Source organism: Danio rerio, chromosome 5 (assembly GCF_049306965.1).
Source record: "Danio rerio strain Tuebingen ecotype United States chromosome 5, GRCz12tu, whole genome shotgun sequence".
NCBI lineage: Eukaryota > Metazoa > Chordata > Actinopteri > Cypriniformes > Danionidae > Danio > Danio rerio.
Genome location: NC_133180.1, coordinates 42,717,333 through 42,730,535, shown reverse-complemented (window position 1 = coordinate 42,730,535; position 13,203 = coordinate 42,717,333). Strand labels below are relative to the sequence as shown.

General features: G+C 36.2%; 1 protein-coding gene across 50 annotated transcripts in view; it reads left to right on the top strand.

The window, feature by feature from the left end:
• ncor1 (nuclear receptor corepressor 1) overlaps window positions 1-13,203 on the top strand; it is a 114,839-nt gene that overhangs the window by 73,506 nt on the left and 28,130 nt on the right. For 27 of the 50 annotated variants that reach the window (XM_073949978.1, XM_073949966.1, XM_073949964.1 and 24 more), the window contains 4 exon segments: window positions 2,798-3,260; window positions 5,141-5,258; window positions 5,749-5,932; window positions 8,864-9,028. In XM_073949978.1, coding sequence (XP_073806079.1) covers window positions 2,798-3,260; window positions 5,141-5,258; window positions 5,749-5,932; window positions 8,864-9,028 — 930 coding nt within the window. 50 annotated transcript variants of the gene reach the window in all.

Sequence of the window (13,203 nt, the reverse complement as noted above, 5' to 3'; positions counted from 1 at the left end):
ATATATATATATTCAATCATTTACCTGAAACTATTAATCTGTTAAGAACACACCCTTTCGGTTTACTGTGAATCGGTTATTATGAGCATCCCTAATTTCATACTCAGGAGACTTTTTTTGATGAATACAAAATAAATGTTGCAATGTAAAGAAAAAAAGTAATAATTTATGTAAAAAAAAGCAGTGACTTGCTTTTACTTTTTACTGAACATTTTAGTAGTTCTCTTTCATTTTTAATTCTGCTGGACCCTGCTGCATTATAGACCTCATTCACATTCTGTTTTCTGTAAGCGCAAGCTGCAAGGCTTCTACCCTGGTCTGCTGTCCTGTCATCTGAGAGATGCTGCTTTCTTCTGTTCTCCTCCTTCTCTTTCCCTCAAACCTCCCTCTTTCTCTCACCCATCTGCTTTTTGAAGTAGCAGTTGCTGACACACCTGGAGCAAAGCAGGTTAGCCTTCACCACTCTCCAGGAGTGGGACAGAGAGACAGATAGACTTTGAGAGTGGCAGAGAGTGTCCATACGGCAGGAGGAGGCAGGAATAATAGATGAGAGAGAGAAGGATAGTTGCTTTCTAGTTGTTGAATGTGTGTTGCTCCTTTGGCTTTTTTAGGACAACTTTGCTCTTTGTAACCTGCAGGCAGGAGGAGTTTTGTGTATTGCCTGTTAGTGTAGAGATGCAAGTTTGAATTTTTTTTTTTTTTTTTTTTTTTCAGAAAGTATGCTTTCAATTGATCAGTGAAGTGACAGTAAAGACATTCATGTTCCTGATTTCTTGAAGTTTGCATTCATCAAGGAATCTAGGAAGCACACATCGTTTTCAGTTTTTATATTTTACAATATTATGTTTTAACTTTTTCATTAAATCAATGCATACTTGTTGAACCTAATAGACTACTCGCAATAGGGCTGCACAATATATCGTTTCAGCATCAATATCACAATGTGTATCAGCAATAATCACATCACCGGATTTACAATGTTGAGTATGGATTAAAGTTGACCAGGTGCCACAAAACACTAAGATTAACCAAAATAAAGGGAAGGTTTATCATTTGCATGGGATTTTAAGGCCTGTGACGGAGCATGTCAATAGAGTTTAAAACATTTGGGCACAAGAAATTATGACTTTTGAAGGCATAACAAAGATTTGTTGCATTTAATTATTTATACAATGAAGATGACTGTGTTGATTTACATTTACAAAAAAATCAAAAAATATGTTTCTTAGAATAATTTTTTGTATTGTTTCATGTCCAAATATCTGCATTTCAAACCTAAAACAAAATTATTTTGCTTACCACACTGGCAGATTATTAGGCTTGTTTTGGGGAAAGTCTAATTTAATTTTGACTCGTTGTTTCTTAAAGTGCAAAAAAAAAAAAAAAAAGTATATTTTTTAGATATTTTGAAAAGAGACAAGGAAACCCAAAATATTTTCAATTGTGATAGCCAGGGTGCAAATTATACATTGACAATCGAGGGGTCAAGATTTTTGTTTATGTTTGGTAAATACCTATTTTATACCTAATTTATATATTTAATTCAATTACATTTAATTTGTTATTCAAACTTGTTATTAGGCTGTGTTTTCAGTGTTTAATGGGATATTGAGTGGTTTTAAATGACATTTGTAAAATTAAATAAACGGGGACAGGTTTGCTTTCTTGCACCTATTAAAAGATAACTATGACAGACCTCACAATTTTTATTTTACTGTTTAACTTCCATGTGCGAGCCAGTGTAGAATAAAACACAAACTATGCATTTAGTTTTACTAACACCTACAAACACCTTTTTTAAAGAATCATGTTTTGTGAGCACTTACACTGTCTGTCGGTGCTCTAGATTTGCCAGTTTTAAATTGATGAATTTATATTTTTGTTGCAAGCATATAATTTTAATATTAATAATATTTAAGAGACAGATCAGAGCAAACTACTTCTTAACTATTAAAGGATAGACCCAAGGGGGAACATTAGACCCCCAATCCCCCTGAAATTCACATTCTGGTGATTAAACTTCCTAGAAAAAAGTCAGCAGTGTAAATGCAGAAATGTATGTTTGTCTATGTACAGTGCTCAGCGTAATCAAGTACAGCCCATTTTGAAATTGAATATTTTTCTCAGTAAATTCAGGCAATGTATTTTAGTGCATTTAAGCAAAACAGATTTATTAAACAAATATATTTATTAAAAGTTAGATTTTAGTCACCAAACATATTTAGAAATTGAAAAATACTACGATTAAATTTAAGCAAAATCTCGCTAAAAAAAACAGCCTACAAAATATTAATAAAATTTAGCATTTTTTTCCCTCTTTTTTTAATTGTTTGTATTTAATATTTCTCTATAACATTTACATTTGGGTGTACTAGTTTTTAGACCGTTATCGTAAGTTATTTTGTTAGATATGCTTCAGATTTGGCTTTAGTACTGACTAACCTAATGTATATGCACAAATATAATATTGTATAGCTTCCTGTTAAAAATATGAATTGAGGGTGTATCATCATCACATGCTTACAGTGGAAAGGTAGTGCTGTGCTTAGCCAAAGGATGTTTGCTGTTCAGAAGTGCATTAGCTTGATTGCGTGATGCCGCATGCAGCTTTGGTGACCTCAAATGCCACCTCTGCTCTGTCACGGCAGGGTTGTTCTGCTTTTCTGCCTTTGTGTTTTTGTAGCTGAGATTGAAATAGATTGGATTTGATCTTCTCTGTCCTTTTTACACAGTTGAATGAAGAATTTCAAGAGGATGTGATGGCTCAATCATACTCTCCTTCTTCCCTTTTTCTCAGGTCCAGATAACAGTTCAGACACAGAGAGTGCGCCTTCTCCTACTCAAACTGATCCCTCCAAACCCTCAGAATCACTAACTCATACCATTTCAGCAGTGGATGGTGGATCAGACCAGGACGTCACTGCAGCCAAAGGCCCGGTGGCAGATGCCAAAGGCCAGGAGTCTCCATACGATGAGCTGAAGGTTAAAATTGAGAAGAGTCCAGAAGGAGGAGCTGGAGATGTGCTTCCTCAGGATGATCGAGCACGCTCAGCTTATGAAATGCAGATCCATCCAAAGAGCGAGCCGCAAGATGTGGAGATGACTTCTCCGAGCACTGATAGGGCACAGGTGCAGGTCAAGACGGAGCCAGAGGTCAAGGACAAGGAGGAGAGACAGGGGGAGCAGCAGCACTCCGACAATGACTCCAGCGCCACCTGCAGTGCCGACGAAGATGTGGAGGCTGAACCTGACCGACAGAGGTGAGAAACTAAGGGTCAGATTATATTATGTTAGGGGATGTAACCATTCACCTGGTTTTACGTTTTAATACAATTTACAATAATAATCTCATGATACGATTTAGTCATGATTTTTTAACAAAATTATTTGAAACTTTACCTTATTTTAAGGTGAAAAGTCCTTACATTTTTTTTTTCTTAAATGCTGTACATTTTTTGCTAAAAATATATTTTCTGCCATAACTAAGTTGCTATTCTAATCTTAATTATTTTAAAACAGATCTTTCTAAAAATGTTTGAGTTAAAAATGTTTTTGTGCTTTGTCTCGTGCACTTCACCGCTGTTATTTTACTCTGCTTCCCCAACCTCTTAATTGACCCTGATGTTCAAGTAAAGCATGTTTGCGCCTGTGAATACAGCGTCCCGTCTGTTCAAAACAGAGTATCATGGATCATGATTCGTTCAGTGTTTCTACTAGTTTGAATCATCACATATTTGAATAATTTTTCAACTTGCTCACGGTGAATCGTTACATCTCTAATTATGTTATGAGTTTTTTTATCCTAGGGCTGTTTTTTTCAATTGTGAATGGTTTCATAAGGTTCCCCTGTAGCTGCAGGTTAATTTGTATAAATGTTGTGCAGTATCTCCAGCTGCAGTGTTCCGCTGCATGAATCATTAGTTTTATTCATTAATATCGGAAGCAGTGGTTCTTAACTGGTTTAAAAACTTAATCCCATGGTCAATATGTCAAGAAATAAAAAAAACTGTTGTATTTGTGTAACTTTTATTTGTCATGTAGAAGGAATATGACTATCATAATTTTCATGTCTGACACAATATTTTGCACAGCAGTATTTATTTGTTTTTTTACCTAGAAATTCAAGTCATAGCCTACATTAATGCTTTGTAACATCGTATCAGATTTCACATACACTACCAGTCAATACTTTGGAAACTGTAGGATTTGTTAAGGTTTCCATGTACATCAATTTCATTTGACCGAATGTCAATAGTTTTTACACGCATATTTTAAAGTTCAAGTTGTGCGTCACAAAAGCACCATGACCATACAGCTCTCTCAAAATGCTTACATATATACATATATATTTAAAAACCAATGTATATATAAAATTCCTATCAGTGAAATCAACTGAACTCAATGAAATATTAAATGCTATGGCAGTTGCTTTGGACAAACGTGTCTGCCAAAAAGTTTAATTATTATTATAAAATTTTGGTGTAATTCAGTAAATTGTTTGCCAGACAAATAAAAATCTGTGTCATTGGTACAGCTGGGAAAACTAATTCTCCTTTTCCATTGTCAATCAATCTCCTTAATGCCGTTTCTCCTCTACAGTACAGAATGCGTTCAGCACGCCAAATTGACATTAATCTTTGATCAATATGAAGTGCTATACTGTATTTTGGTTGTACGTAAGTTTTCAACCCCAACAAACCTCATAATGTAGACAAAACGTTTCATCAAAGGCACCCACCGTAGCACCCAAATGGCCGAGGAAGATGATAACCATCGACTTCTGGACATGCTAAAGGAATAAAGAGGGTTACGCAAGTGTTTAAACAAGAGAAAAGTGTTAATGTCTGTCTGAGAAAATTGTGTTGTGAGGAGTTTCACAGCCTTAACATCTATAATAATTGTGAGAAAGAAAGCAAACTACTTCGCCGATTTCAACTATTGTGGGTTATTTTTAGAACGTAACTCCCAAGATTAACGAAGGACCACTGTAATGCACTTTAAACAAAACAAAAAAAAAACGTTTTTGTGCATTTCTAATTTCTTTGTTGTTGCATATGTTCCAAAACCCATTTAGTATTTAAACATTTAGTAGAATATCAGTAGCTAATGCACTTTGTTTTTTTTGTTCTTCCCTTGGTAGAATGTACTCTCTGGAGAAGCCATCACTGCTTGGTCCTTCAGGCTCAGTGGTCGTGTCCTCAGCCAAACTCCTCAACATGCAGCAAATACAGCAGCGGGCCGCAACCATCCCTCCTATGGTCAGTCCCCATAGCCTCTACCCCCACTTAGCATTCAGATATGCCCCTCTGGACAGAGACAGGGTCCAGCCACCCCGTCATGTGAGTCCCACCTCCATCTCCACCTCTGCAGATCACGCTCTGTGATTCGCTTCTGCAGCCTTCAGCAAACAAATCAGCAAATGCCAATTGATTTTCCACACTGAAATCATGACGAGTGAATATATGTTGGGCTGATAAGTTGTGCTGTTTGGAGGTCTGTCTGTTGTGGTGATTTTGGTGTGGATGTGAAATGGATTTAATATGACTGAGGCCCTGATTGGCCGTTCACAATGCTTGCCTTAAGAGAAATTAGCATCTTGTTGCAAATCAACACCTACTAATGGGGTTAATTGGTTAAGTTGTGCACTTTTAAATGATTTGTTAAAGTGTGTCATTATATTTTTTATATCAATAGGTGTGGCATGTAATCGTTATTTGAATCCTCTCTGTTACTGAATGGTTTGTTTAGGTTTCAGCTCCATTTGGTCACAGTGGAGTACCTGGTGGTCCCATGAGCGGGTTTGCTATGTTCCAGCACCAAATCAAAGCTGTGCATGAGTCTGTGCAGGAGGACAAACAGAGAATAGACCAGAACGAGTCTGACCGCAGAACGCGCGTCACAACGCACAGCCCCACTGTACTAGACAGAGAAGGTGAGTCTCACGAAGAAAAACATTGCTCAAAAACACTGGAGAAAAAAAACAAGACCCCACAAATCCAGCAGAAAGCTTACCTTCTGATAATTTAACCTTGTGCTTTGGTCAGTTTTGGCCGCTCCAGTGATCCATAGTTTCCTAAAGATGCCATAAACTACATTGATTTACTAAGTTAAGTTGTTCTTTTATATCTACATAGTGCATATATGGCTTAGGTAAGTTCAAAAAATCTCCAAAATAGTTTTATTTGCTCATTTATTATGCCATAAAAAACCCCTTGAGTCGTGAATTAAGGTTGGGCGATGTCGACCAATTTGGCATCGTACGATGTCTAATGTAAAACATCACGATGGATGGTGGCACCATCATCATAGGCAGAGGTGAATTAATTATTTATGAATAATTTATTAATTCATAACGAATTAATTATTTATAGCCTACCGTTTCAACTGCCTGACCCTCATGGTCTTTGTTTTACCCATAAACAAATCATAAATAAATAAAGATAATTTGCACACAAATTACCACCTGTCACGTTTTAGATCGGTCGGTAAAAAAGCTGCACTACCAACAGTATTTGAGGTTTTCACTTAAATTATTAAGTACAAGTGTGAAAGTGAATGACTAAAGCAGTGTATTGATGCTGTGACACGTTGCCTGATAGATTCAAAGAGTCGTTAGATAGAGACAAGATTAATTAAATATCACGTTTGACAACTATAGTGAGAAGCGATCCAGCGGTACATCCTTGATAAACTGGCCAACGTGCACTGCTCTTTGGAGCTCAGATGAGCGCATGACTGACTGACTGACTGACTGTATGTTTGTGTGTGTGTGTGTGTGTGTGTGTGTGTGTGTGTGTGTGTGTGTGTGTGTGTGTGGGGTCAAATGATGTGTGTTTTCAGTGGATGGAGGGCTGTTCAGAAATTCTAGGTTAAACACGGTGTGAATGTGGATAATTTTCGTTATAAAATGACATTTTAATACTAAGACATATTAATGTAAATGGGGACCTAAGTGTGTATTTTTCGTGAGTGTGTTTGCAAGGGGTGCGGGGTGGAGGATCAGCGATGCGGGCTCAGCATCGTGCTGTGTATTGGCCATCGGCTGGATGATGGCATCGTCTATCGGCCTAGCCCTATCATGAATATTAATGAGGTCTCCTCTGACACTGCCTGCTCTCTCTCTCTCTCTCTCTCTCTCTCTCTCTCTCTCTCTCTCTCTCTCTCTCTCTCTCTCTCCCCCTCCCTCTCTCCCTCTCTTACATTATTAATACAAGTATTAAAAGTTGATAAATCAATTATGAGAAAATGAATTGCTTTAAAAGGTATTAAAAAGTCTTAATTGCGTTTTTATGAGGTCTTAAGTTTTGGTTATGCGTTGTCCAAAGTGTTTGATTCAAAAATATATTTATATATATTTAAATTGATTTATTTTCCTTCCAATATTAGCAATGGTGTACTCGATTTGTGCGATTGGTACGGGCCGGGGCACGTCTGGCCAAACTTTGTCTGGGTGATGTAAAGTTATTTTTCGACAAACATAGGAAGGTGATGTGACGATCTCCACATGTAGCGAAACCATAAAACGAAATAGACGGCAAATGTAAAATGAAAGGTTTCATACACTTGGTTGGAGAAAGACGAATTTAAACAGTGGCTGAAGCCTGTCACTAAAAAATAACCGTGTAATTTATTCTTTCAATCTTTGTTTCCTCCGAGCTTATCTGAGTTCTGTTGCATGGTTGTGCTCTATTGATTTATTTAACTACAACTGTTTATTAAGTTAAAGGTTTTATACTGATTAGAACTTGAGGTGGCAATGAGGTCTTAAAATATTCTGAGAAGGTCTTTAAAAAGTCTTAAAGTTTTTAAAATTACCTTAAGGATTCCAGCATAAACCCTGTAAATGCAAACTTTATATATTCTTTGTTATATTTTAACTAAAGTGAGAGGTATTCCCTTTCGTTAAAAAATGGCCGAAAATGTGTTATGCTTGTGCATGGCTTGCTGCTTTTTTGTTTTTGCTTTTTGTATTGCTCACTTTGAAGTCACTTTGGATAAAAGCATCTGGTAAATGAAGGAATATAATTGTCAATGCTTGTCAAAACAGGCCCGTTCCTGAAAAGAGCATAAAATGCTCTTCATTTTAATTGCTCTGATGTCTCATTAAACATGTCTAAAAAATTCTAAAACGCGTCTGAGATCAGCTAGAAAACAACTGGCCAGGAGAGCTGTCTCTGAGGGGTAGAGCGCAATGAACAATACAGAAATGAGGTTAGCAAATCACCCCTGAGACAAACAGACAATAACACACAAGCAGATGGACCGCTGCAAAACAAATAGAAAGTGATGCGCCTGTAGTGGCTCTGTTTTGTCCTCCCATGCACTCTCGCTCGCTTTTTACATGCCAAAAAGTTTGAGCAAAGACATTGACGACAAAGAGAGAAAGAGACATTTTTCTATTTTTCCTCCTCCCCTCCTTTATAATGGCTCTCCAAAAGAGATATTTGAAGGGTGTTGAGTACGCCGGGAGAGAGACAGTGGACTTTGCTCTTCTCAGCTAAGAAGCACAGTGCTGTTTTTGATAGAGCCAGACAGAAGCAGCCAACCAAAAGGAACATTCGGTCACTCTCTGGAAGTGATATCCATTTGAAACAGCAAGTTTTGCTCAACCTCTTCCTCACGGACCAGCAGACTGTAGCTCTAAAAAGCTGCTGTGACATTTTGCTTGCCAAAACATTTACAGTGATAGCACTGAATTAACCTTTCTATATCTATACATGTGAATATTACTTAAAGTATGGTTTAAATGAGATGTTTTCATGTCCAATAGCTTCCCTTATAAAGTGCACTTGTTGTTTGGTGTTTTTCTTTGCGTCTCTTCTTGGTGTGTATGATAGTTTTTTCCCTCTGTGTCCTGCCTCAGGTAAACCGTTCGCTTATATGCCATATGACCTGAAACTGATGGAGCAGGAAGCTCTTGGTGGAGCAGGCAGACCGGGCTCTCCATACAGACTTTCTCCTCGGGAGCCTAGCAAAGCCTCACCCCAACCTGATGGCAGTAATTCTGCACGCTACAGTGTTCCTCCAGGTAAGATTCTCCACAGTTTTTTTTCACCTCCTTTCAGTCAGATAAAGGCATCAAAATGAACACTGACAGTCATGCACAAATACTACAGGCAACATGAGCATCAGTGACAAAATGTCTCAGTATGATTGCTTGAGTGACCATATTTTTGCTTATATGATTGCTTGAGTGACATAAATATTTATGACCATATTTTATATTGTATTATAGTTCAAAACCTTGTCTATAGCTATGTTTCCATCCACCTATTTTTGTGCATTTTGGATATGCGCATAAAAATCAGTTGATGGAAACATCAAGATGCGCATCAACAGAAAATTAGCAAAAAAAATCTTTGCGCGTAACAGAGTAGGATTAACTTTTTATTTAGTAAGAAAATATGCGCAAAAACTACAATGGAAGCACTTTTACTCAACAAATTCCAGCAGCGCATTAAAAAAGGTCATGTGATTTTATTATAAGAGATTAAAAAAAAAAGAAAAACAATGTGTGTGAATGGAAGAACCAGCAGGCTGAGCACACTGTGAAACATCTGAATTGTAGTTTTGGTTTTTCTAAAACGCCTTAATCATTTCAGTATTAGTGGTTTTATATTGTTAATGACATCCAAAATCAAGAACGTCTGTGCACTGCATCTCACATCCTTGAACAATACGCATTCATTGCGTGTTGGTGTTGTCTTCTGAGGTGTAAAAAGATTCACACAGCTTCTCTTAGTGCCGCAAATTCCCTTTTTTCTGTTAGTATTTTGACGCCAGTTAATCAGGAAGTGACAATTTTGATCTCTGTGACTGTGACTCATTGGATGGAAACGCTGCTTTATTCGCACGTCTTTTATGCGATATTCCAGTTTTGCACATAAATTTAACTCGCATTTTTGAATGGAAACATTAATGACTACAGGGTTTTCTGTCACACCAAAGCTGCACTTCTGTTTTATTTTAGCCATTCTTAACTGTTGTTTAATCCTTTGGCAATGCTGAACTTTCAGCAGACATCACTCAGCAGTCTTCAATCTTGCAAAAAAATATTTGAAAAGGAAACATCTCTCTGACAATATAGCAGTTTAATTTGTTTACTGTATAAAAGTATTGATGTACTTGATACATTGATCAGAGTCTTAATATACAAATTTTTAATACTACTATTATATTATATTATGTTATATTGTATTATATTATATTATATTATATTATATTATATTTACCCATTGTCACTGGAAAGATGTAGATATTTTTACTTAAAAACAACTTTAACCTGCTGTACTTTTGCTTTGGTTTGTGTATTGCCTGTTCTTAGGTTTTGAGCTCTTTTACAGTCTGTTGTCTCTCATTAGAATTAGTTGAAGTTTTTTTGGAAGACACTTTTGATAAAATTTTTGGCTAAATGAATTGGTGTTAGGGATGCATGATATATCGCAGGCCATATTGTCATCGGCCAATAAATGCTATTTTTAATGTTATCGTTATCAGTCCGATATCAAAATTAGGCTGATATCTTTAAGCCAATAGTCATTTTACAGAATTGCCTGCCTCTCGTTTTGTTCTTTAATCTACTATTTTTATGCAACAGTCAAGTTACAAGGTAATTTTATACGCAATTAAAAGGAAATAATCTATTTTTGTAAAATCAGAAATATGGGTCTATTTAATCACCTTGCATTTTTTAAATTATCGTTCTTTTTTGCAGAGTGTGCTATTCTAAGATCTGATCAAACTTTTATGAAGTTTTTCAAATAAAATCAGTTGTTCACAGTATAATATATTTATCTGCTTATGAACCGGTTATCAACCTCCAAATCTAAAGAGTTATAGATATTGCCCCAAAAATCCATATCGTTGCATTCCTAATTGGTTAAATTATCATGAACTATGGCAAATGCTGGACATGACCAGTAAGAATTTTTTATGGTTAAATTTGCAAGTAAAAGAAAAATACATTTGACTATTTTGATCTTTTTCTCGATTAATGCTGAAAACTTTGGTGTTAGATCATTTAATACATTATAATATTTCTGTCATACGTACTGTGCTGTGTGGTTGTTGTTCTTGTTTTACATCATTGTTTTGTAGCTGCATACAGATGGGTACATGAGTCGTGATGGGTTACTTGGTGCCCTTGTCGCTGATGAAGAGGCTCCTGCTTGTTTCAGAGGAACTCGCTTTATTTGTAGATTTGTAGCTTTTATTAGTCAGGTCAGCGAGTTTTTTTTCCTGTAGGAAACCTTGAAGCTTTCACGAGGCACTGCACATGTGACTGATTCTCTTATCAGCCTTATCAGCCCTTTTACAACCTGGAAACCGTTCTCATGGAGACAGACAGACACGTATAGAGACTGCTCCATCATGGAGAGAGGAAACAAAACAAATACAGCGTGTGTTAAGTAAACTGAAGGGTGTGTTAGCACTGCATCACAGGTTCGTAAGGATGTTTTTGTAAAATTATTAGGTTTGATGAAGAAATCTGACTTTAGACTTGGGTCCACAGTGACCTCTGCTTGAGGAGCTATATTGAGTTGAAGGATTGCTGTTTTGCTATTGGCGTTATTGATCAAAACTTTCTCTCAGTGTCCCACATACATGCTACATCAATAAGATGATGACTGCTGATGATGCAACTGGGATTGGGGCATTACTTTACATGGCGGTTCAAGACAAACAATATCACACATACAAACTGCAGCACTTTGGTATAAAGTCTTCAAGAATATCAAATATTTATCTTAGTTAGCATTATAATTATTGTAACTACTGTATTTTGTATTGTTTTTATTGTTTGTTTTTTATGGAATTGTCCAAGGACAGGACAGTTTACTATTACTACTACTACAAAATATCTTGAACAACACGAGTAAGGATAATAAAATAATAATTAGAATTAATGGTTGTTTACTATGCAATTTTATATATAATTTATATTCAGATTAAATAATGCAATATACAAAAAAAAATTGTTCACAATGTAGTTTTAAAAATTGTAAAAGTTTGGGGTATGGATGTTTTTGTTGTTGAGCTTGAAAACCGTCTTATGTTCTTTAATAAGACATAAGAACAACAACATTATAAAATGCTCTTACAATTATTTTATAATGTATATTTACAAAGGCTTTTTATTCATATGATGGTCAGTAATCACTCTAACATGATAATATTTTAATATTTTCTTATTAAATTTATTCTCATTAAATATATCGAAAATCTTAAATTTTCGATATATATTTTATAATTAACAAATTAATTTACTGCAAGTTGGCTGATTTTAGTTTCTTTCTGACAGCATTTACTGACTTATAACTTTTGAACAATACCTTTTCTTTCCTAAATTCTTCAGTTTTGATAGTGGTAATGAAATGTCACCAATATTCACTAAAACCTTGAACAAACATGACAGAAGCATAAGTGGAAGGAATATTTCCTCCTCTTTTTCTACATTCCTCAGTAAATCATAAAGCTATTTATTTTTGAGTGTTTTTTTTTTATACTCTCTCTGATAGAAGCTCAAAATGACTTCTTGAACCGTGCACGAACTATAAAAGACACGGGCAGAAATCTGAACTGTTAGTCCCAAGTCGTTTTTATGTGTGCATATGATTCATCTTGAAACGCACTCTGGCAACAGATAAGCTATTACAGCATGAGCACATCACATCCTGCACTACAGAACCACAGAGAACACCTGATCTCATCTCTGCTTAACAGACTCATGCTTTTTACACCGCATGAGACAGGAGTTCACGACTCAATATTTCAAAAGAGGTGAGTGAGAGCCCGGGCTATCTGGGAAGTTAGAAAGGGGAAGAAGTGCTTTTAGGTGAAGGGAGACTTCATTCCCATCCACGCTAAGAGCTGCAGATTTCACTCAAGGCTGTGTTTCTTTGTCAGCCTTTATTTAGGGTTTAGTTTGAGGCACTCTGCATTTGGGTCAGCTTTCTTTTAACCAGCTCTACATTTTGCACTTATGTCAGATTTTTGAGTGTTTTTTTTTATATATAGTTTCTCTGATTTGTGAAAGGTCAAATGCAGGCTATGTGTAGGAGGTGCGAAGTATTGAGCAGTGAATCTGACCTGCAAGACCTGGAGTCGACATTTAAGCAATACGGTAATAGAGGTCATGCTGTTGTATAGTCATGACTAAAGATCATTGTTAGGCGCGAAGCTTAGCACAGTTCAGAATACAGC